The sequence below is a fragment of the Cervus canadensis genome, chromosome 13 (assembly GCF_019320065.1).
Source record: "Cervus canadensis isolate Bull #8, Minnesota chromosome 13, ASM1932006v1, whole genome shotgun sequence".
Taxonomy (NCBI): domain Eukaryota; kingdom Metazoa; phylum Chordata; class Mammalia; order Artiodactyla; family Cervidae; genus Cervus; species Cervus canadensis.
The window spans coordinates 24591322-24617699 of NC_057398.1; the positions used below are offsets into that span (position 1 = coordinate 24591322).

Below are 26378 nucleotides of genomic sequence, written 5' to 3' on the forward strand. Positions count from 1 at the left end.
TTTCTTAACAAAGGGCATCTATAAATTACACTGACAAAGGGTAGGCAGAGCTGGACACCTTTCTCATAACAACTGCCAGCAAGGATCTTTCTGGCCCCTGAGTACATCCACAAATGGGAAGAGATTGGGTTAAGGGACAAACTAGGGAAAAGCTCCATCTAAAAGACCCTGATGCTACAGGTGGGAAGAGAGGATGACGGAGGATGACATTAACATGAGTTTGAGCAAATTCCGGGAGCTGATGATGCACAGGGAAGACTGGTGTGCTGCAGTCCATGGGGTTGCAGAGTTGGACACAACTGAGTGACTGAACTGAACAGCATCACGAAGGACATGTACCCTCCTCACAGCCTACTGAACATATTAGACCTGGACACATGATTACAGTATCACACTGCTTATGGCAATGTGAGAAAAGTAGACTGGAATGTAAGAATGTTTGGTATTTATAAGTTGTAAATCAAAAGAATGTCAAGGCAAAAGTGAAAGTAGAAAAGAACAGTCAAGACCTTATTCCCATTTTATAAGTCTTTATTGGTGACAACAGAATGTGTAAAAAAACGAATAAATTCCAGTGTTCACTTTTCTACATTTGAGGTTGGTTTAAGGTTAATATTTTCAGTTATAATTGAGGAAAATTTATTCAGGGATTCATGATTATTTTAAAAAATAGAAATATAAACTAATGATTAGTGAGATTACTGTTTTCCTTTTTACCACAGATGTCAGTTTTGTTTAACCTAAAATTATAAAATACATAGTATTTTAGTATAAAATACCAGTATTCTGTTTCCAGATGGATAATATTTAAGTAATACCTGAAAAGTTTTCAGAGCATTTTTACTCACGTTATCTTCCACATATATTTATCTTCTAGGGTTCTGACAAGAGGGATTCAGGGCAAGTATTGTTTATGTTTCGTATATACAGAAAGGGAGGCCAAGAGAGATTTACACAACTTAAGGGGTAAAGTGCTGATTAACACTTTGTGACCTTTATTTCAGTGATTTTTTTGCTTTGTCATGTTGCTTCTCACTATATTACATTGATAGTATAAATGTCATTATCCAGGTTATTTTATAGGATTCTCTTGGTGAAGCTGGTTGCATTGACCCCTCCATCAACTGACCAGTCTAATGGGGCAAGAATTTTTCCACATTTTTACATGTGGTTTGACTACTTCTGTCCTAAGAGAACAGTCTACTACCTGAGTATAAAAAATGTGATTAGAAAACACTATATCATTATGTTACTCCAACAAAGAGCCATCTTTCACACCTTTCCAAATAAAAAGAAACTTCAAAAAAGTTCTAGATAATCCTAGTAATGCACGTTATCATAAAAACTGGATGCCTTTTATCTGTTTCTTCATTGAGGTGAAAGAATGTAGCCTGGATTTCTTCCATCTAAAAACTTGAAGTCAGATCTGTGGTCAAACTCCAGATCTGATTTTAGCCTTGGGGAAACAAGGGACAAAATTCAACAGCTCAACTTTCTGAACGGCATGGATGATTCGATGAGCTCTTTTCTGTTTCTGCATCTGTTGGCCAGGAGACCTGGATGTGATAGGGCTTCAGTTCCTCAGGAGGGATAGAATCTGGGGCATTGCTCATGAGGTCGTGCCCCCGGAAGGATTTGGGGAAGGCTATGACATCTCTGATGCTTGGTGCTCCAGTGACAAGGCACATCAGTCTGTCTAACCCTGTAAAATATAAAGTTGATAATTAACAGAACATAATCTAAGGTTGAGAGTGACTTAGTTTTTCTATAAAGGTTGTACAAAACTTTTAAATAAGAGCCTTTAATAAGTTGCAGCTAATCATAGTTCCCTGGCCTTTTTAGGGAACTTTTGTTTGAGAGGTTCTTTTCTATCTCATTCTAGAAAAGTGCTCAGGACTAATATTCACATGCTACTGGGATCAATAGTCACAGCAATTAGTGAGACCTTAGCAAGTGCTCACTGAAGCTGAACAAAATTAGGTACTGTGCATGGGACGCCAGTCCCTGTTGTTGAGGGCCTACAATCCAGGTAAGCTTCCTAGAACCTCTCACACTCTTTTCTCATTTGAAAAAACTAGCAATGTGAGCAACCAGGGCCATCAGAAAGGCACTGGCATATTCCTGGTTTCACATAAGCTGAATACTGTGGAGCAGTACTTTTCATACTCCTATGAACGTGTCTGAGCCTCCAGGGAAGTGAGCAATATTGACTTCAGACTGTCTAGTTTTATTCTATTAAAAAACATTTTCAAATGCAAATTATCAGTTAAGTTTTATTTTTATAACTGGTTAAATATATTTTAAAAAACATATCATCAGGGAATCACCTGGTGGTCTGGTGTTAGGACTCCACGCTTTCATTGCTCAGACTGGGTTCGATCCCTGGTCTGGGAACTAAGATCCCACAAGCCACACAGCGTGGGCAAAAAAATATCAAAATGAAAAACACAAAATTCTTTAGAACTCTTGGGCTCACCTCATACCCTCTTTACTCCTCCACTTCTCCAAGCCCACCCTTCCTCATAAGCTGAGAGCCCAAATTTGACACTTAGGCAATGGACTGAAACAAGGCTTGAAAAAGGACAGATTGTTTACCTAAAGCAATTCCTCCATGAGGGGGCGCCCCATAATCTAAAGCCTGGAGCAGATGGGAGAGCAATTTCACATCTTCCTGAAATTCAAAAGATAATTTAAATACATACTGAGGGCCCCTATGTGCCACAATAATACAATTAGTTGCTTTAAAAAAAAAAAGAAATATGAAAAAAGGGAAAATAAAAGTTGAATTAAAAAAGTACCTTTAGAAGCCTACAGTTTAGCAAGAGAATATGACAAGTCAGGGGTACTACATCATGCAGAGAAATGCCTGGGGCTCAGTAAATGCAGCCATTATGCTGATAATACAGACAGTAAGACCAATTAAGGACACAAGATATGGCCTCAGAAAAAGAAGGTAAGAAAGAGGACCTGGTCCTGTCACATGGGCTAAGAGGCGAGGTTATCAGGAAGGCAACAGTGCAGTTGCTGCCAGAAGAGAGACAGCTGTGGGCCGACAACAGGCTGCTGGATCTGATGACCACGGGCAAGATAACTTTCATAGGCAAGGCCTGTGGAAATGTTGCAAGTGTGTCTGAAATGGTTCCCTAATCAGACGATAGATCACAATCAAGTGGGGGAGACTTTAAGGAACAAATGCCCCAGTCTCACATCTAGAGCTTTTTTATTTTAATTGGTCTGCTGAGGAAAAGGGAGTGGTTTTCTAGTTTTGTTTTTAATGCTTTACAGTTGATTCTGTTCTAATGTGCAGAAGGGCTGAGAGGCACTGGTGTGTATGAAGAGAAGAAGTTCAAGCAATGTATTCTCACTGACATTTTGAGAAGCTTGAAAGGAATGAAGAAAAAAAGAAGCTGGGAAACTGGTGGTTAGGGGTTTTGACTTAAGAGGAGAAAAGTTAAGGGAGTTTGTAACGTTTTTAAAGCTAGACTGTTCTGAGTTCTCCAGTCCCGGTCTCAGAAATAAAGTTACTCAATCCCAAATAACCCACCCCACAAAGTGATCTTTTAGGATCAGACTCTCTTGGACCTCCTGGACCAAAGATTTCCAAGGATTTCTTGGGCCTCCTGAAATCCATCCTAGCCTCCTGAAGAGTCATCAACAAACCACAGATTCTTAGGCTTGCATCTACATAGACTCTTCTGAAAATTCTGATTAACCCACTCTCTGTTATTATCATTAAAAGCTACCCCACCTCTAATACTAAGTGACATAAAATTCTTTCAAACTGCTCTCCTTTTCTCTAGAAGTATCAATATTTTCAGGACTTCCCTGGTGGTCCAGTGGTTAAGATTCTGTACTTCCACTGTAGGGAGCATGGGTTCGATCCCTGGTTGCGGAACTAAGATCTTGCATGCCCTGTGGTGTGGCCAAAACTGCACCCCCCACACCCCCAAACAACACAGTTTTTAGCCACTTCAGACTGCATCCACTTTGGAGCAATGCAGTGATTAGGAGGTTAGGAGCTTGGGTTCAAGAGCAACCCTGCCTGGTCCTGAATCCTGGCGCTGCTTGTGTCTGTGCTATGTGACTTTGGGCTAGGTTCATTAATCTGTTTATCTTTAAAATGAGTAGAATAAGGGTTTTAATTTAAAAAGTAAGTGTGAGGGAACTACCCTGGTGGTCCAATGGTTAAGAATTTGCCTTGTACCACAGAGCATGTGGGTTCAATCTCCGGTTGGGGAATTAAGGTCCCACATGCTGCCGAGCAGCTGAGCCCTTCACCACAACTACTGAGCTGTAACTATAGAGCCCACAGCTAAGATCTGACACAAAAGAAATAAATAACTGTGAGGATTAAATGTGTCCCTGCATATAAGGTGCTTAAACAGTGCCTGACATATAGTAGTCACTAAAAAATACCCATTATTTTCATTTATTTTTCAAAGTCTAACACTAAAGGTAGAGAAATAAACTGACACTCTTCTGTACCTACTGAATCCTCTATTCATAACAAATTTTAACAAAACAGACAAATATTAGGGTTTTAAAAAAAGGCCAGGTTAGAAGATGATGTTACCTTTAGTACTGTGGCCAGGACATAATGCTGAAGCTCTGAATTATGAATTCGGATAGAACCACCTCCTATCTCATTGCCGTTTAAAACCAAGTCATAGTGTTGGCTACGGACCTAGAAGATTCAAAGAGCCTTTGGGTTAGAGAAAAATCTCTAGTTTTCTCTTCCGTAGGTTGAAGGCACTGTAGCTACTTAGGGACAATGGCTCAAATCTGACAGTTTCTTCTGGGGCTTCTGGAACTGGGTCAGACCACGAAACCGGAAGTTCTCTGTCTTGTTTCCATATTTCCTTTTAATTTGGAAGTATAGATATCATACCTTGAGGGGCTCAGTGTAAAGAAGGTGAATGTCACTCGGATGGGGAGCAGTAAACGGGTGGTGGGCTGACTCCAGCTCTTGGGGATTTTCCTCCTTGGGAAGGAAGAGGGGGAAATCCACCACCCAAAGGAAGGAGAACAGAGCTGGGTCACGAAGCACCACTCCTCTTGCTTCTAGAAGGTCAGCACACTCCAGTCGTAATTTTCCCATCAAAGAGCACTGCAAACAAGATACAAATGTTAACTGCTGTGACAGAACAGGCAGCAAATGACACATGTGGATTCTAAAGCCAGGCCTTTCTCTGAGAAGTGAAAGTCGCTCAGTTATGTCCGACTCTTTGCAACTCCACAGCCTATTCAGTCCATGAAATTCTCCAGGCCTGAATACTGGAATGGGTATCCCTTCCCTTCTCCAGGGGATCTTGCCAACCCAGGGATCAAATCCAGGTCTCCCGCATTGCAGGTGGATTCTTTACCAGCTGAGCCACAAGGGAAGCCTAAGAATACTGGAGTGGGTAGCCTTTCTCTTCTCCAGGGCATCTTCCTGACCCAGGTATCGAACCAGGGTCTCCTACATTGCAGGCAGATTCTTTACCAATTGAGCTATCCAATTTACAGATGAGACACTCTCTGCCTCTCAGGAGAGAAGGATCTGAGGATGATCTGACTGCGACATTGCTGAGGATGATGGTCACACTCAGCAGACTCGGTGAGTATCTGCTAACACAGTGACTTGAGAACACAGGTACCAGAGCTTGATTAACATGGGTCTGTATCTCAGTTTGGCTACTGACTAACTCCTCTGCACCTTTTCCCATAGTAAAATGGGAGATAAAATATCTAATCTAAAGACTGTTGCGACGATCAAGTCAGACAAGCTCTGTACTATGAACCAGTCATTATGATGAGTATTTCCTTACTGTTCCTGAAGGGTTGTGGGGAGGAGCTGATGAGAGGCTGGTATACACTTAACATTCAATAAATGTTGGCCATTATTAGGGAGGCAGTATGGGTTAGAGGTTACATTAAGAGTGTGACTTCTGGAACCAGGCTTTGTGGGTTAGAAGTCAGGGTCCTCCACCTCCTAGCTGTGTGAGTGTGAACAAATTCTTAACCTCTGTGCCTCAATTTTCTTGTGTAGTTGCTTAGTCATGTCCAACTTTTGCGACCCCATGGATTGTAGCCAGCCAGGCTCCTCTGTCCATGGGATTCTCTCCAGGCAAAAATACTGGAGTAGTGTATACCTATGACTGACTAATGTTGATGTTTGGCAGAAAACAATAAAATTCTGTAAAGCAATTATCCTCCATTAAAAAAAAAAAAAGAATACTGGAGTAGGTTGCCATTTATTTCTCCACTCAAAGTTTACTTTTTTTTTTTCCCTGCACAACATATGTACTTCCCTAGCTAGGAATCAAATCCATGGCCCCTGCAGTGGAAGCACAGAGTCTTAACCAATTAGACTGCTGGAGAAGTCCAAGTTTTCTTACCTTTAAAATGGTAACAGTATCAGCACTTCTCTCAATAGGGCTGGCATGAGGATTAACTGAGTTAATATACACTAAGTACTTTGAACAGTGCTAGGCAAGCAGAGCGAGCTAACTGTGATAAGTGCTAACTATGACAGGCAGGGCACTCCTGAGAAAGAGCAGTTAGAATAGGAGCCAATATGCTCGCACACACGCATAGGTGCCACTCTGTAGCCTATTCTACCTGACACTTAGATACCCACACAGGGCACCTGCACTGTGACATATTCAGAATGCTAATGGTATTCCTCATAAATCAGGTTTCCGGTGTTATCCCGAGGATGTCCCAGAGCAATACCTTCCTGAGAGGAGAACACGAGCAGTTTTCAGTTCATATCAGGGAGAAGTTTAATAGCCAGATGAATCTGCGGCAGGATTTTTCTTTTTTTTTTTTTGCGGCAGGATTTTTAATACAAAATCCCAAATTCTTTTTTAAGAAATGCATTGACACATTGTAAAACAATCATCAATCAATTAAAGTTAAGTATTAAAAAAAAAAAGAAATGCACTAACAATAAAATTTGTAATTAACTGGTGAATCCCCAGGCAAATTTAACAGTACTGGCTCATGGCTGGTATTCAAAAATAATGGTCATAAATGAATTAATTTAAAGAGTGACTATAGTTTCAAAAAAGTTGTAATTAAATAGCTTTCTTCACTCTTATTGCAGGGAAAGGGAAGGGCAGTAGATTAATGTAGGCTTGTAGCTGAACTCTGAAACTATTCCTTTGGCAGAAATAATGATAAATAAGCACAGTACAAATATAAATTAGTAGAATAAACTTGATAAAGTACAAATTAGGCACTATAAAGATATACTATAGTGCAGGGATGACTTTTTATCATGTTTGACATTTACTGTATATTTAGTATATTTTCTTTCTTTTTTTTTTTGGCTGTGCACTGTGGCGTCTGGGATCTTAGTTCTCCAACCAGGGACTGAAACTGGTTCCCACGGGGTGGAAGCACAAAGTCCTAACCGTGGGACCGCCAGAGAATTCCCTACATTCCTTAAATTTTCTTTTTAAGTATTTCTTTTTATTTTTTGGCTGCTCAGGACATGGGATATTAGTTCCTCGATGAGGGACTGAACCCATACCCGCTACATGCACAGAGTCTTAATCACTAGACCATCATGGAAGTCCCCCCACCACAGCATATTTTCATGTTTGAGTTTCATACCACACTTTTGTATATTTTACAAAGAGGGCACAATACAGTCCATAGGGTCACAGCGTTGGACACAACTGAAGCGACTTAGCATGCACACACAAACCACACTTTGTATATTTTACAGTGATCTCTAAAGTTAAATCCACTGTTCATACATCTGAAGAATGGTGATTTAGCCAGTGTGTGGCAGCGTGTACCACCTCCCAGTTGCTGCTCATGAGGAAAAAGGATTCTGTCTCAACTAAGTAGGACCAGGGGTGTCTGCCAGCCCAGCAGCTCTCCTGCAGTCTGATCCGTCCCTCCACATTTTCAGGAGTGCATTCTGTACAAAAGTTTGGGACTACCAACTTTTCTTAATCTGCTAAACTTCAAAAAGGAAAATTTTTTTCACAGTTATACAACGAGTATCAATAGCCCTCTCTCTACCTAAGTGGCTTTCCTAATCAGAGCCAGATCTAATCTGTGTGAGCAATGCCAATGGAGGCTGGTAGCTGATGCAAAAACTGTAGTTTTTACACAATGCATTATAAAATGCCAAAAGACATTTATTAATATAAAATCTGGACTTCTTTGTTGGCGCACTGGATAAGAATCCACCTGCCAATGCAGGGGACACATGGAACTTTATCAAAAAGACCAGAATCCTGGTCTGGGAAGATTCCACATGCCATGCAGCAACTAAGCCTGGGCACAACTACGGAGCCTGAGCTCTACAGACTGCGAGCAGCAGGAACCGAGCCTGAGAGCTGCAATTACTGAAGACTGCATGCCACAATTCTGCTCTCCACAACAAGAGAGCCCTGTGCAATGAGAAGCCCCTGCTCGCCACAACTAGAGAAAAGCCCATCCAGCAACGAAGACCCAGTGCAGCCAAAAATAAATAAAATTATAAAATACATATATATAAAACCATGCAGAGCAGCTCCATTTTATGAAAGTAACGGTCAATTTCAAATATGCACTATACACACAGGAGAAGAGCGGCATCATTCAACACCAACAGCAGAAGCCTGGAGGAAATTTTTCTTACTGCTCTCTTGTGCTCTCCGGCAGTGAGCAGGACCACATCCTCCTCTTGGGTCTCCAACAGTCTGACGAGTCCCAAGCCTTGCTCCTCCATTATGAACTTAGCAACTGGAGAATTCCAGTTTTCATTGGTTTTCAGGAATATAGGTAAGACTTCCTGTGATAAAGAAAAAGACTTACAGTTTTTAAAAAGCAGGGGTGATTTATTTTTCCTGTAGTATAAAGATTTCTTGTCTCCAAAAGAAAAAGAACCTACATGAGATTATCTCTATTTCCTCCCTGATACTAAAGGGCTCTAAAAAGTAATCTCACAAAAACGAAAAACACACACACACACAAAAAAAAAAAAAAGGGAAAGAAGGGTGGGAAGGGATGCCAGCAAGTAAGAGATTTCTGAAAATTTTTGGCAGGTTGCATGTGAGTGAAATAGGAATGACCAAAGAAGCAAGATGAAGGAAGCTCTAGCCTAGAGAACAGTGGAGCAGCTTCAGCACAAGAGGAATTGATATGGCCCAACACGTGGATACACCCCTACCTTCACCCCATACAAGGAACAAGCTCATTTCTGTCCCCTGCCTGCCCCTGTCCCCATCCTCCAGTGAACAAACAATTAAGGGAAACTGTTGTTTGTTCTTGCTCCCCTCTGTTGCAGCAGGGGCCCCAGTAAAGCCTTGCCTGAATTTATTTTTAAAAAAAGAAGGAACTGATCTCACCCTGCAAAATTCTGAGGCACAGGGCCCCCCGGGAAACAGCCATCCATCTTGCTGCTCACTCGAAAGTAAAGTAAACCTAACCATTTACAAAGGGCCCTTTAAACAGCTTTTGATATAGCTCATTCTTAAATATGTATAATTAATAATCACTACACATTGAATAAGCTATAGCATTAAAAAAAAAAAGACCCCTAGAGGAAAGAGATAATTTAGGGACCAAAGCAACTCTAATTTTCAAAGGTATTAAAAAAGATACTTTATCAATAAAACCAGATTAAAATGCAAAGAAGCAAGCAAGTGCTAGTAGGATATAAAAATATGATTACTTAAATTTCAATAGGAGAGCTGAAGAAATCTTCCCGAAAGAATGAAAAAGACAAAATGATGGAAAGGACATGAAAACAAAAGAGACATGCAAGTTACAAAAAGAGGTCCAACACATAAGTAAAGATGAAAGAAATTAAGCTTCATATTTAAAAGGCCCCTCAAGTGTGCAACACATGCAATGTTACTTCCATGTCTTGGTTATTATAAATAGTGCTGCTATGATCACTGGGGTGCATGTATCTTTTCAAACTAGAGTTTTCCTTTTTTCTAGATATATGCCAGGAGTGTGATTGCTAGATCAAATAGTTAACTCTATTTTTAGTTTTTTAAGGAACCTCCATACTGTTCTACATATTGGCTGCATCAATTTACATTCCCACCAACAGTGTACGAGAGCTCCCTTTTCTTCATATCCTCTCTGGCTTTTATTATTTACATAGACTTTCTGATGATGGCCATTCTGACTGGTCTGAGGTGATACCTCATTGTAGTTTTGGTCTGCATTTCTCTAATAATTGGTCATCTGTATGTCTTCTTTGGAGAAATGTCTACTTAGGTCTTCTGCCCAGTTTTTGACTGGGTTCTTTGGTTTTTTGATATTCAGTTGTATGAGCTGTTTGTAAATTTGGAAATTATGCTCTTGGTGGTCACATCATTTGCAAATATTTTCTCCCAGTCCATAGGTTTTCTTTTTGTTTTGTTTATGATTTCCCTTACTGAGCTAAAACTTGTAAATGTGTCTAGGTCCCATTTGCTTGTTTTTGTTTTTATTTCTTTTGCCTTGGGAGGCTGATCCAACAAAGAATTGCTACAATTTATGTCAGAGAAAGTTTTGCCTATGTTCTCTTCGAGGAGTTTAAAGGTGTCATGTCTTATATTTTAAACATTCAAGCCATTTTGAGTTTACTTTTGTTTATGGTGTGACAGTATGTTCAAAGTGTGTTTTTACATGTGGCTGTCCAGCTTTCCCAATACCACTTGCTATAGAGACTGTCTGGGTAGTCCATTTTCAATCCACAAATACAGCATTTATACAGTTATGATCAGTGAATATATAATTCTGTATTCTCCTTTTCTTACAGATCATTATAACCTGAACATTTCCCCTACATTACAAACTTCAAAAAGGAACTTTAATATTTATTTCTTTAATTCTTCCTTATTAGACCACTCCCATATGATTTCATTTTATTCCTGTAAATAATACTGCGTGTAAGTGTCCTCATATCCAAGATCCTTTCTTTAAAGTATAGAAAATTACTGACTCAAAGAGCATGACTATTTTTAAAGTTATTGATTCCAAAATGATTGAGGCAATTCACACTTCCAGTGACAGTGTAAGAATGCCCATTCCCTGCTCCTTTTCCTCCAGATTTTAGTGTTACCATTCACCAAGCCAAGAACACAAAGTATATCTAAGGACAGGTATATTCAGAATTTAAAAAAGGATATGGGAAGAATAATGAATATTGGCTTTCTTTCACACTAACCATGCTTCATTTAAACCCTGGGCTTTATTTAATCTTCCCAACTGCATTAAAGTACTATTATTTATTTTTAAAAGGCTATGGTTCAAATTTGTATTCTGATTAACAGTAAATTCAACTAAGTTGGAGTCTTGGAGTTATACCCAGGGGTAAGATTAACTTTAAAAGAAAAAAGAAGTAGAAGATTGATCTGAAATAACAAACCTCTCAAAACTAATGATAGCATAAGAGCACAAGCAATTAATAGTTAAAAATATTGAATCCCTAAAAGAAAGGAAAAAAGCTGCTCCTTACCTCATTAAAATGGTCAGCTGCAAATTTTCTAATGGACTCAATGTCCTTCCTTTTCAAGTATTTCTGATGAAAGAAAAAGTAAATTCATCAAATATGACAGCTTCACAAACATGTCTATGAAATGGGAAAGAAATATATTTTGTGTCTTTCGATTATAATAAGATTCAATAAAGATTTAATTTCTACTGTCAAATGATAAAATTTTAAGGCTTATTTCAGGGTGTATTCTTTCTAATTATGCAGGTCTCAATGAAAACAGCTGTGAATGTATTCCACAGAAGACTGTGCATACATAATACGTTCAAAATGTATCTTTACAACTGAATTGTGAAAGATCAACAAAATCAATAAGGCTTGGAATTTGATTATTTCAGGTCACTTAAAATTCTTTGTATCTTATTTCTTTAAATTATCCCAATGTGTTTCTAAGTGAGACACTATGGCTATCATCATCACTAATATTCATGGAGCTCAGGTACAGGAGATATAAAGAGGTGAAAACATGGCTCATGACCCTGAAGTCTACATGCAGTTCATGATGCTTCTAATCTACTTGGGAAAGAATGGATATACTCAAATTGGGATAAATAATATCAAGAAATATATGTTATCCTTAGCTTACCTGAACATATTCACTATATCTGGACTAGAGTATGGGCACCAAATTACTTTTCACTGAACATATGAAGTGAATAACAGGTAATGGGACTGAATTTTTATACCCTTTTTAAAAATACTAATATGCTTATATATCCAACTGAGTAGTCTTTCAAAACAGTCATCCTATTCAAAATACATTTGGAACTCTCCTTCCTAAATTATTTCCAAAGCAGATGTGCTAACTACAGAAAAAAGACATGTCCCATTACTAAAGAGCCCATGCTTACCCAACCCAACCATTCTCCTACTCTCATTTCCATTCCTTTTGCTTTACATAGCTCCACCTCTTTTCTCTTTCCCTGTTATTAATACAATAGACCCCAGAGCCTCAGAAAACCTGACCCAACAAGCAATGGCTATGCTGGAACTGATACAGGACTGGGAGCCTTTGGACAAACTGAGACTGGAAACAGAAAAATAATCCCAAAGGAAGCACAGGAGAACTTTACAGCATTAAAAAGAAAAATAAAAGCACTAGATCTTGAGTGTAAACTCAAATTCACAAGGTTTTATCATTCTCTCCTTATAGTTCTAGAGACACTCAGTTCAGTTCAGTCACTCAGTCGTGTCCGACTCTTTGCAACCCCATGGCCTGCAGCACGCCAGGCCTCCCTGTCTATCACCAACCCCCGGAGTCTACCCAAAGTCATGCCCATTGAGTCGGTGATACCATCCAACCATCTCATCCTCTTTCATCCCCTTCTCCTCCTGCCCTCAATCTTTCCCAGCATCAGGGTCTTTTAAAATGAGTCAGCTGTTTGGATCAGGTGGCCAAAGTATTGGAATTTCAGCTTCAACATCAGTCCTTCCAGTGAACACCCACAACTGATCTCCTTTAGGATGGACTGGTTGGATCTCCTTGCAGTCCAAGGGACTCTCAAGAGTCTTCTCCAACACCACAGTTCAAAAGCATCAATTCTTCTGAGCTCAAGCTTTCTTTATAGTCCAACTCTCACATCCATACATGATTACTGGAAAAACCATAGCCTTGACTAGATGGACCTTTGTTGGCAAAGTAATGTCTCTGCTTTTTAATATGCTATCTAGGTTGGTCATAACTTTCATACCAAGGAGTAAGCGTCTTTTAATTTCATGGCTACAGTCACCATCTGCAGTGACTTTGGAGCCTCCCAAAAATAAAGTCAGCCACTGTTTCCACTGTTTCCCCATCTATTTGCCATGAAATGATGGGACCAGATGTCATGATTTTAGTTTTCTGAATGTTGAGCTTTAAGCCAATTTTTTCACTCTGCTCTTCCTCTTTCATCAAGAGGCTCTTTAGTTCTTCTTCACTTTCTGCCATACGGGTGGTGTCATCTGCATATCTGAGGTTATTGATATTTATCCTGGCAATCTTGATTCTAGCTTGTGCTTCATCCAGCCCAGTGATTCTCATGATGTACTCTGCATATAAGTTAAATAAGCAAGGTCACAATATACAGCCTTGACGTACTCCTTTTCCTATTTGGAACCAGTCTGTTGTTCCATGTCTAGTTCTAACTGTTGCTTCCTGACCTGCATACAGATTTCTTAAGAGGCAGGTCAGGTGGTCTGGTATTTCCATCTCTTGAAGAATTTCCCACAACTTATTGTGATCCACACAGTCAAAGGCTTTGGCATAGTCAATAAAGGAGAAATAGATGTTTTTCTCAAACTCTCTTGCTTTTTTGATGATCCAGTGGATGTTGGCAATTTGATTTCTGGTTCCTCTGCTTTTTCTAAAACCAGCTTGAACATCTGGAAGTTCACGGTTCATGTATTGCTGAAGCCTGGCTTGAAGAATTTTGAGCATTACTTTACTAGCATGTGAGATGAGTGCAATTGTGCGGCAGTTTGAGCATTCTTTGGCATTACCTTTCTTTGGGATTGGAATGAAAACTGACCTTTTCCACTCCTGTGGCCACTGCTGAGTTTTCCAAATTTGCTGGCATATTGAGTGCAGCACTTTCACAGCATCATCTTTTAGGATCTGAAACAGTTCAACTGGAATTTCATTACCTCCACCAGCTTTGATCGTAGTGATGCTTCCTAAGGCCCACTTGACTTCACATTCCAGGATGTCTGGCCTTAGGTGAGTGATCATACCATCGTGATTATCTGGGTCGTGAAGATCTTTTTTGTACAATTCTGTGTATTCTTGCCACCTCTTCTTAATATCTTCTGCTTCTAGAGACACTATTAGACTCTACATGACAAATTACATTTTTTTTTATTTAAGGAGAACGTTTCTCTCTGAAGCCTAAACGTGCCAATATTGAACATATTTACTTTCCAAAAACACATTCTAGAGAAGACATAGAATTGGCTCCACTTACTGCTCCTTTATGGATACATATGGCTTTGACAGTCCCTTGGGGTTTACTAAGGGCATCTTGGAGAAATCCAACTTCTGTGTTTCTGAACATGTCACTGATATCTACAATCTGGAAAACAGAAGAGAATAAGGTAACTAAACGTGAGGTCATTTTCATCACAAAACCTTTTACAAACAAGAGTTTAAAGAGGAGAGTAGATCTTAACATTTACAGAGCACATTCATCGAGTGTTCACTGCAGGTTGGGCATCATAACAATGTTAAGGTACTAATGTACTAGTTCATTTCATCTGTACAACAAGAGTATGAGGTAGGCCCTCTTATTATCCCCATTTAATAAAGAGGAAACCAAGGCACAAAGAAATGACTTGCCCAAGATAACACAGCCAGTAAGTAGCAGAGCCAGAATTTAACTTAGGCAGCCTAACTTAAGAAGAACCACCATTTCACATTACAAAAGAAACAAGGAGTGGTTAGCCTGGCTGCTGTAAGCAGATAGGTAAAACTTTCTTTGTGTTACATTTTTTTCATTATAAGAATTAAGCGCTGCCTATTTGTGGACCAGGCAGAATTCAGTTTCTAAGGAATCTACATTGAGAACTGAGATAAATGTCATCAACATTACAGCAATGAAGAGCTGTTGCTCTCTAAGAGAAAATAAAAAGAGATTTCCTAAGGGAAACTGCTCTGTGAATAAACATTTCCCATGTTTGACCTCTTTATAGACCAGGGAAAGAGAATAAATAACCCTTAATCATTTGCCTTCCAAGTGCCATTTTAGCTTAAGAAAAATTCGAGAGGAAAGAGTATGTTTTTTTTCTTTCAAGTTGCCATTCATATCCATATAACGAATAACCTGTCAGTAGTAAAACACAGCAAGAACCTTGCTCTTGAAAATGGATCTTGGAACACAGTAGATAGAGAAAAGGTATTGTAATGCTAACATGCTTTCTTCTCTCTTGCTGTAGCTGGGTAACAACAAAGGTAACAAGCTAAGGGAACAGCAAAAAATATGATATAACAGTGTAACTGGTTGTAAAGGTTTAAAGTGGTTCAAAATTGACTACAGGACCATTTGGGGGCAGAGTCCTGGGAAAAGTGAAGAAAAGTACCTTCATCCCAAAGCGAGTGTCAGGTTTATCAGTTCCATAGCTGGCCAATGCCTCAGCAAAAGGCATAGAAGGAAAAGGGACCACCACGGGATCTTTGTCACTGGGCCACGAATACTGGAGCAAGCCCTCAATCAGACTCTGGATGCCTGTCTGGTCTACAAAGGACATCTCTATGTCAATCTGAAACCAAAACAACATATGGAAACTAACTTAAAGAGCCATCATATTCATATGGACATACACAGTTATGTATTTCTCGTTTCAAATTACCATTGGATTCTGTTCTTAATACGTGGGGGAGCAGGTTAAATATTGTAGTATGTGCTAATGCTCTACATACATCAAACTGTTAGTTCCCACAACTATCCATGGCTGAAGGCTCAGACAGGCTAAGTGACTTCTGAGTGTGTGCAGTTAAACTGTATTTGATCTTAAAGTCTGTCCATCTCTAGATTTTATGGTTTTTGTGCTTCACCTACACTGGTTAATATGATATCACATAGAAACTAAATCATAATAGCTTTGTTCACACTGACTAGATCTGTTTACAGATTAAATATGAACACAAAAAATTGTTGGTTTTAGTGCACAAGAGATTTTTTTAAAGAACTTTATCATATCATGGTCATTGAAACACTTTAGGAATCTGTCCTTCCTTAGTTTATGACCATATTCTTTTTTTTAAATTTATATATTTATTTATTTTTGACTTTTGTCTTTTTTTTTTCCTTTATTTTTACTAGTTGGAGGCTAATTACTTTACAATATTGTAGTGGTTTTTGCCATACATTGACATGAATCAGCCATGGATTTACATGTGTTCCCCACCCTGAACCCTCCTCCCACCTCCCTCCCCATCCCAGTTTATGACCATATTCTTTTTTTAAATTTATTTTTTGATGGAAGGATAATTGCTTTACAGAATTTTGTTGTTTTCTGTCAAACATCAACATGAGACCATATTCTTTGTAAATGGATCAAAAATTAAATAATTAATGCCTTAACTACAGGCTGGTTTAATTAAATATCTGATAGATAAAATGCAATGAGAAGAAAGTATAATTTCTGTCCACATTCTTGGGTGTAGCAAGGCTGAATCAATAAGAGATGAATGAATATAACTAAGTACCTGAGTAAATTCGGGCTGTCTGTCTGGTCTCGAACCTTCATCTCGATAACATCGGGCAACCTGAAAATATCTACAATTGGAGGATAGCATTAATTCAGTCAGGATTCTAGAAACACACACACACTTTCCCCTAATAGTTCCTGGCAATGCAGGCTATGAAATAATAATACTAAAACAACATAAGAAACTGTAAAATTCTTAATGATGCGCTAACCTAATCAGACATATGGTTGACCCATGAGAAGTTAATTGCTCTATATACTGTCTTAAAAATATACAATGGCACCTTTGGATGTTCATATATTAGACTGACACAGGACAGCCCATGCTTCTTTATACATACTCTTTTGCTTCAGCCAAATTGAAATACCTACTGCTCCATGAATATACTTGAGCCTTCCTGGGCTATGCTGTTCCAACTTTCATTTTCACCTGCCGAAATGCAGCTCTGTCCCAGAAGGCCTAGATCACAAAGTTTTTAATGATATTCCCCAAAACAATATAATTTCCAACTACTTAATGCAACCAGTTTGCAACTCTCAGCATACTTATTTTTGGTTTATGTCACACTTGGTCTTTTTTTTTTTCACACTTGGTCTTATTATCCTGTTTTGTCTTACTAGATTCATCAGCTCGAGAGCAAAACCTATTCTTTTTTGTTTTTAACCGCTTGCCCCATCTATTAGCATAGAGCTTTGTATATGATGGACACCTAATAAATCTTTACATAGTAACCACATGTTTTTAGGGTATTTTACAAGTATTTTCCAAACTCTCATACATTTTTGAACCTTCTTTTAAAAGATTAGACAATTTTGTGTTTCCTTTCCCTCTTTCCCCTCTCTTTTCCTTTTTTCTGGCCACTGCTAGCATAAAGAAAGCTCACCTGTCTAGACCACCAACCATCAGAAGCTGCTTAAACTGTTGAGGACTCTGAGGGAGAGAATAAAACTTCCCAGGTTCCCTGGATGGTATTACAAACTCTTTTGCACCCTTTGAATGAGAGAGAGGGAGTGCAGAAATATTATTAAAAAAACATATCCAAAAAATAAAAAATTAAAAAACATATCCAACAACTGGTAGTAGTCAATACTTCAGTTCCTCAATGAAATCCACTGAAGGGCAAAGTTCCCACAATGACAGTTCATTTCTTACTCATCCTTCAGTCCCCAAAAGGTTTACACATAGTAGGCTTTAAATAGTATTTGTACATATTAAGTATAATAATATTGGTATATATTAAGTATACTTAATATTATGCTTGTTGAAATGAATGCCCAGTTCTGTTACTAGTTAAAAGGTTTTTTTTTTCTAAATCTGGAATCCTGTTCATTTGTTTATTATTTTTGGCTGTGCTGGGTCTTCGTTGCTATGCAGTGGTTTTCTCTAGTTCCAGCAAGCAGGAGCTATTCCCCAGCTGTGGTGTGCAGGCTTCTCATTGCAGTGGCTTCTCTAATTGCAGAGCATGGGCTCAGAGTGCACAGGCTTCAGTAGGTGTGTTGTGTGGGCTCAGCAGTTGCGGGGCACATGGGCTCCGCGGCACATAGAGTCTTTCTGGACCAGTGATAGAATCCGCGTCCCAGCACTGGCAGGCCGATTCTTAACCACTGGACCAGCAGGGAAGTCCAACTAAAAGGATTTTGTGCATCAGTTCCTATGCAAGTAATTCTTAATTGCTTTTCTAAATTTAAACTATAATTTTATGAGTCCATGGACTGTATAAATATCAGTGTATGGAAATGTCAGTTCTTAATGAACCACTGATTTAGTTTTAAAGAACCAATTCATTATTGATTGGTAGCTATAAACCTCAATGGAAAGAAAATGATATAGGATTAAAAGATTCTGACTAAAAGTACTAACCCATACTTTTTCTCAACTCTAAAAAATACCTAGTTAACGTGAGCATCCTAAGGCAGTAAAATAAAAGAAATAGAACTAAGGGAATATAAAAGCAAAGTGGTCTAGTTTCATAACTAACAGGATATTATTAGCAGGTTGACTTAAGGAATATACATACCCCTGGAGTCCTCTTAAATAATGTTGGTGTTTCTACATCCACAAAACCTAAAAAAGAGAGAAATGTCAGAATTTAATAGATGGGAATTTACCAAATATGAATTTACCAAGTACAGTCCAACAAATCTGAGGCTACCATTTAATTAGGAATTTTGACTGTAATAAGTTACCAAGCACATTAATGCTGGTTTCTACCAGTTCAAGAGGGAAGCTGAAGATTTTAATAAAATTCTATTCTGTTCATAAAGTTTGTACTCCTGTCCTGAAATAATTCTGTTGATGGATTCTTGTGTATTGAACTGTTCTGGTTTTCCTCCTGTTCTGCTAGCATAGCAAATATAACAAAAATATAGTAGAAAAAAGTTCAGGGCTGATTGACATTTCTTCTTCTTCTTTCTTTTTTTCTTTTTTTTTTTCTTAAATTTTATTTAATTGGCTGCCTCAGGTTTTAGTTTGGGCATGTGGGATCTAGTTCCCTGACCAGGGATCAAACCTAGGCCCACTGCTTTGGGAGTGCAGTCTTAACACTGAATCACCAGGCAAGTCCCTCATGTGACGTTTCTGAGCTCCCAATAAATGATGTACAAGCATGAGAAACAATTAAGAAAACTTACAGGTAACAATCAAAGGGCTGGTCCACCTTCAATGTGATGGGGAATACATTGTTGATGTACACAGGCACTATCACCTTGAAAAGTCTATGTTTATGACTCAGTAGGGAACTAAATTATGCTTTATGTTACTAAATTATGCTCTAGGATAAAACACATGGAAATTACTGTTTCTTTCCTTACCATGTAGATTACAGAGATATTCCCGCATTTTCATGACCATCTGGGATCTCAGTCGCAGGTTATACTGCATTTGGACACTACGCAAATCTAAGTAGCGGTACTGCAAACGAAGAGCCTCTGTTTTCTAAACAAATGGAAAGATTTTCATGTTTAAATATGCTTCAAATATTAAAATATTTCAAATATGTTTCAACCATTAAAAAGATATTAACTTTAGACACAGACTGAATTTTCAAAAACTTTAGCTCTATCTTTAGCTTCTAGCAGTTGTATCTACACCAGCATCCTTAATTCCCACAATTTCTAGGCTTGTTACTAGTACAGATTTTACATTTTTCAGGGAACCACACTTCACTGACTGAAATTTGTCTACTTTTCTAAACTTGTATCCATTCATTTCTTCCCCCTCTTTTTTTCTTTTTTGACCATACCATGTGGCTTATGAAACCTCAGTTCCCCAACCAGGGATTGAACCTGGGCCATGGCAGTGAAAGGATTCTGGAATCCTAACCACTAGGTCACTGGGAACTCTCTCTATCCATTCGTTTTTAAGCCTGGAGTTTGATCTTGAAAAAACAGGAAAAGTAAAGATTTCAAAGATTATTAAAAAATAAACAGCAGAGCCAAAAACAGCCACGACTTTATCACCTGAACGGGAGAAGTGTAAGAAATACAAGGGAGCAGAGGATGACGCTACAACTGTACTAGCAGGAACATAACAAGGAGGCCTGCGTATTTTTTAAGATGATAAATCTTTGCCTCCCTCTTGTGCTGACAACTTTTTTTAAAAAAGTCCTTTCCCCAGAATAGGTTATTTCTTTGACACTAAAATAGAAATAGAAGAACTATCTGCCACTTCTCTTTTTAAGAGCTCACAGCTGGGGGAAAACTGTACATTTCCTTTCCCCCCCCCTAACAAGGTCAACTCTGTAATTATATTGCCTCTTCTAATTAAAATATTAAGTACTGGGAACTGAAATGTAAGACAAAGTGGCCATGCAATTAATTTAAAAATGTTTTATAGGTTAGTTTACAAATTAGGTATTATACAGGTAACTATAGATTATTTGTGATAATTGTAGATAATTGTCACAAAGCTGAAAATTAGCTGGGCTTACATATTCGGGGCTGTCTAGCTTTCTCAAAGAATATCCTAAATTAAAGTAATCGTATTTGTATGATTTATAAACATTTTATCCTTGTTAGAGGCTTAAACTTAATATGTGCATTGTTAGAGGCTTAAACTCAATATATGCCATTTGACATTCAATGGTAGACATAAATTTCCTTTCAAAATATAAAACCATAGCAACAAAAAAACTTGAACAAAATGACACCTAAGTCTTAAAGACAACCATGTTTGCAACGGTCTGAAAACACATTCTAGCTTAATGAAATGTTGATATTTAAAACAGTTTACCAGGAAATTGTAAAACTAGAAGAATAATACATGACATAGCTATAATAGAATGCTTAATTTCGTAGAAAAACTTTTTCTTAAAACTCCAAAAACACTTTGCTGGGGGTACTCTTTCTACTCCCTTCTGATGTCTATGTCAGAAGCTTTCTCTATCTCCTTTATACTTTAATAAAACTTTACTGCACACAAAAAAAACAAAAAACAAAAAAAACCCACTTTGCTGGTTACCAACATTTTCTAGACACTCTATTTTATTAGTAACAGAGGATGGCACCTTCATAAAGTCCTTAATTTCAAAGGGCAGCTTCTTGCAGGAATTCAGAAGTTTAGCTGTCTTAACTTTGATTTCAATCTCACCTGTTGGCATTTTCTTAAAGAGAGAGAGAAAAGACCTGTTTTAAAAACCATTCAATCAATCATATACACAATGAATATTTATGAAACGCAAGCATTTATTTACATATGTAAAATGCAGGGGGTGCTAATAGTGCATAGTCTAAAACATAAATGTCTGTGTATGACTCTGACGTTCTTATGCATCTTTGTGACTGATGAGCTCATTAACAAATGTCTTAACATGCATATTTAGGCGTTTATGTTCGCAGTGACGATTTTTAAATCTATAGGTTCATCTGTAGAACCTGCAGAGCTTTAGTGCTAGATATCTAATAGATACACAGTCTCTGTTGCCTGAATGTGTTGATAGTGCAAATGTACACAGGTAAAATTTAAATAGTTTCTAAATTACTAACTGGATTCTCTTGTCCTGGAGGTCGGGAAATTACTGTCCCAGACACTTGCACCACAGATTCCATGGGGGCTTCACATAAAATCTTCTTCACCGAAGCAGCAGACTACAGAGTAAAAGGGAAAAACAGTTCCAACAAACACGTGAACTTAAAGAACTCTGCAGCAACTGTAGATTATGGCTTAGAAAAATGTTAATACTCATAGCTTAATTACCGTAAATACCAGGGCTGCTGTTAATGACTTTATTAAAGAATTTGGTTAAAAAAAAATTTGGTAAATTGAATCCCCATTTTGACACCATATAAATGAGCATGTAAAACTATTAGTTAAGAATTAAATTTTTTTTTCCTTAAGAGAAAGTAAGAAGAATGATTAATGCAAACAAGCCCCACATACTTTAAAGGCAACTGTCTCCAGGGTTAAACTTAGGGACAGTTAAATCCAGGAGCAATGAAAGACTTCTCCTAGGTTAGCTATGCTCATCTCTGATACCTGAAAGATAACCCGTGACTCTTTACTAATTCAAACATTTACAGCTGAGTAAATCTTATTTTTCTCAGGCATATAAACATTTGTAAATATTACCACAGTAGAAACCAATTGGCCAAGAAACATGGCAAGAATTCTTTATCTAATTTTAATGGTAATTATTTTTGGAGCAGGTAGTACCTTCACATGGCTCAAACTCAAAGGGTACAAACAGATCTACAGTGAAAAGTCTCTCTCCTATCTTTTCCCTCCACCCCTTAATTCCCCTCCTGAGTGATAACTCAATGTTATGTGTCCTTTCGGGGACATTTTGTCACACACACACACACACACACACACCCTTTTTAGTACAGATAATATCACTCTACATGCTCTTCTGTATCCTGTTTTCATATCTAATGCTCTTCTGTATCCTGTTTTCATATCTAACAATACAATTTTGATTTTTTCCCATATTAGTATATAAAGAGCTTCTTCCAGCTTTTCCTTGCTGTGAGGATGTACATTAATTTTTATACCAGTCCTTTATTGGGGAACATCTAAGTTATTCCCAACTTTCCTTCAATTAAAAACAATTCAGCAGTGAACAATCTGGTATTATATTTGTGTCATTTTGCATCTGTTAGTCTGTCTGTAAGATAACTTTAAGATAACTGATTAGAACTGGAATGAGTGGTTCAAAGAATATATGCATTTATGGTTTTGATATTCCCAAATTGCCCTCCACAGTACTAGTGCCAATTTGCACTCCCTCCAGGAATGTATGAGCATTTATTTTCCCAAACACTGTGTGTTGTCAATCTAATGCATCTAAAATAACAATTCTGTATAATTTTTTTTTTTTTTTTGCCATGCTGCATGACTCGCAGGGTCTCAGTTCTTCAACCTTGGGCCATAGCAGTGAAAGCCTGGAATCCTAACCACTAGGCCACCAGGGAATCCCCCAATTCTGTGCAATTTAATTCACATTTTTCTGTCTATAAGTGAAGTTGGCACATTTTCATATGTCTACAGACATATAAAAAAACAGCCATTTATATTATATCTTCTTTTCTATAAATTTTATGTTCACATTCTGCATTCATATTTTTACTGGATCACTGGTCTTAAAAAAATGTTTTTTTAGAGAAATTAGTCCTTTGTCTGCAACATGAATTGCACATATTTTTTCCCAGTTTGTCATCAGTCTTAATGCTGCTTATAGTAGTTTTAACAAAAATCTCAAGCACACTGATCCATGCTTCGTTTATTCTAACCACAGCATCAAAGAAACTTTCAGATAACAGGAGGACCCTTCTATTACCTCATCCTGGGGAATGACAACTTGAACAAGTCCATGGAAATCTCTTAGGACCAGGAAGATATTTTGCCTGATTAATGAAGAAAATGAACATATTAGGATAAAATCTCTGAGACCAAAATTTAAGCAGGCAAAACAAATTAAACAAAAAAACCCATGCAATTTCTCACATTCTTTTTTTATAATAAATACTGTGCTTCATAGCTATCTATATTCATGTAATTATCTATATAGCTTATTAAGGAAAGAACACTTTTTTCATTTGCAATATCAATTTTTATTAGCTATATGTACAGCTTACTAATACTATCCAGATGACTTATTAATAAAAAGGCAGATTTTTAAAATTTTATTAGCTTAAGTCTCTATAAGAAAATTTAACTAAATTTGGAAACTTTCTACATATTAAAATCCAAAAGTAATATCTTAGGATATTAGAGACATCTGATTGGTCATTTTTTAAAATGCAGCAATATAAAATCTTACCTTTTTCTAAATATAAGACTCAATGGACATGTGTTTAAGCAAACCCTGGGAAACAGTGAAAGACAAAAGTCTGGTGTGTTGCAGTCCGTGGGGTAGACTTAGCAACTGAACACCACCACCACCAAGTATGAGATGCAATCTAAAATTTTCTAAAAGAGGTCTAATACTAACTTAAACCTCTACAAACCATCAAAAGGTCCCCAAATCCCAATATTTTAGCATTCAACCTACATTTCTCACATTGTTTTTAATACCAAGAAGAGGTACAGAAAAGCCCCCTCAGATTTTCATTTCAGGAGATAGAAGTCACCAAATGTATGGGTCAAATATCCACCCAATGGGGACATATTTTTTAGGAAAGCCACACAATCTATGTGTTTTGCAGCTCTTCATTGTGAATTAATGTGCTATTCACATATGTTCTAGAAATATAGAGCCAAACAACAAAAAAATGGACTCAACATCAAGGAATCATTGATTATATTTTTAGGCTTTTCTCTACCTAAATTTAGAATAAAACATGCTTTTTTATGCTATTGAAGCTTATCAGCTTACCCAATTACTGGTCCTAGGAACTCTTCAATCTTAGTAAATCTAGGGACATTTCTGTCCTCTGGTGGATCACACTTCATTATTATACCCTTCAACAGATGTTACTGGTACTTACTGAGTGCCACTATTTGAGTCTTTCAAAACAAAACAAAACAAAACTGAAAACTCAATGACTTCTGAGAATCCTGTAAGAGTTGCAAAGTTTTTATTCTTCTGACGGTTAAAAATTAATAAAGGTTTGAAATTGCCTTGGGAAAACCATCATCATGTGTTCTTACACCACTTGCCTCTACCTTCGGAACTGAATCCATCCACACAAGGTGACTTCTTGGCCTAAGTGAGAAGAACGCAACTCTCCACACGTGTTGGTCCGGGCAACAAAGCTACTGAGTTCTTTAAAAAAAGAGGGGGGAAAAGGCAAGATTAAAAACATATCATTTGCAAATTTCTGAGAATAGACTCTCAAATCATACCATCTTCGGTATTTCATGTCAATGGATAAAATCTAAAGTTGAAGAATGTAATCAATCACTATTAAAATTGCCTGCAAATGTGTCAAAATCCAAGTGACTAACTGTCAATGTAAAATTTTGCCTGGTCTTAAGACTATAAATATTTTTGATCACTCAGCGTTTTCACTGATTCGTTCTTAACAGTGCACATTCTTCCTCAAATGAAGTAAAAGTCCCGGAAATTACAGAAGTTTGTTGGTGCAGTAACTGGTTTTAGTATAAGAATCTAGAGTGAAACAGTTACTTGTACACTAAAAAACCCTATTCAAAGTATTCTCAAGTATGCAAGAATATTTTAGGCTTCTTATTTAGGCATCAATTAAATGAATAGACTATTCATGCGGTTACTCTACTGGTCTTTTTAAACTCCAGGGGAAAAAATAAAAAAGGAAGAGGGTGAATAATGTGCTTCTACACATAAAGCTAGCCAGTCAAGACTTGAGGGGAAATGGAATAAAGCACTCTGGCTGCAGAGAACAAGAGGCAGTGCTGTTCAGAGGACAAAGCTCCATCCTGCATTCACCTGGAATTCTCCTCTGTGAACTCAGTACCAGCCTTCGGGAGGCAGAACTCCAGATCAATTGGGTGGTCCTTCTGGTGGGTGTGGATAATCCCCTGCACAGTCGACTTAACCAACGGGAGAACATGTTGGAGCCGCAGGATGGTAAGACGCTCAGGAATCTCACGCTGCGGTGTTGGATGGTGGTCAAAAGTCAGTTTAGGCACTATAACAAATCCCTTAAAACGCCAGGAGTTCCCACTGTCTTCAATATTGAAGCCCTTGTACGCTGAACATTCAAATGCTCGTGTAGGTAAACTAGATAAATCTGCAAAGTCTTTGGGGCCTTTGGGGAAGGTGAGTAGGGTAAAGATCTTTTAACACCCTTTCCCCCTTCTCAATGCATCCGTTTGCACTTCTATTAACAAAGGTAGGCCAGAAGCGACGAGCGAATGACTCCATACAGCAGCGCAGGGAGGGACACCACGACCGTGCAGAGGCAGCTAGGGGCCGGTCAGCAGTACACGCCCTGCCCGTCTTTCCGCGCTTTCCTGAAGGTTCCCGCGGGCAGAACCAGAAAATAGGAAAGAAATCAGCCCCGCATTTCAAACCTCCCAAACCTGTCGGCCGACCTCTAGTTTTCAGAAGGAGGAAGGCAAGCGAATCCACAATGTTTCTAGGGCCTGAAACCACGCACACATGCAGCTGGGCGCCATGCACTCCTCAGCCCACCCCGCGACGAACCAAAATTACGGTAGAAGGAGTCAACCAATCAGAGCGCGGGGGAGGGGGAAGGGTGTCGTCGCAGCCATCTTTACTACGGGAGGAAATTTGAAGGAGTGCTTAACGCTGGTAGAAAAGGGAGGAAAATGACAAGTGAGAGTAGGGAAATAGACGGTAGCAGT

At 38.2% G+C, this 26378-nt stretch overlaps 1 protein-coding gene across 4 annotated transcripts; it reads right to left on the bottom strand.

The window, feature by feature from the left end:
• Positions 1 to 1255: 1255 nt before the first annotated feature.
• DARS2 (aspartyl-tRNA synthetase 2, mitochondrial) lies at positions 1256 to 26204 on the bottom strand. 4 transcript variants are annotated; one of them, XM_043485745.1, is made up of 17 exons: positions 25498 to 26204; positions 24756 to 24855; positions 23428 to 23494; positions 21638 to 21739; positions 21160 to 21255; positions 19466 to 19589; positions 18673 to 18719; positions 17539 to 17645; positions 16653 to 16722; positions 15524 to 15703; positions 14413 to 14520; positions 11438 to 11500; positions 8621 to 8773; positions 4889 to 5107; positions 4574 to 4684; positions 2596 to 2671; positions 1256 to 1702 (listed from the first exon to the last, which is right to left on the bottom strand). In XM_043485745.1, exons 1-17 carry the CDS (start codon positions 25619 to 25621, stop codon positions 1488 to 1490), a joined length of 1962 nt encoding a protein of 653 aa, XP_043341680.1. In that variant the 5' UTR covers positions 25622 to 26204; the 3' UTR covers positions 1256 to 1487. The 4 variants fall into 4 exon arrangements, with proteins under 4 accessions (XP_043341680.1, XP_043341681.1, XP_043341683.1 ...); XM_043485746.1 differs by lacking the exon at positions 4574 to 4684; XM_043485748.1 differs by lacking the exon at positions 25498 to 26204 and having other exon boundaries at positions 24750 to 24821.
• Positions 26205 to 26378: the final 174 nt, after the last annotated feature.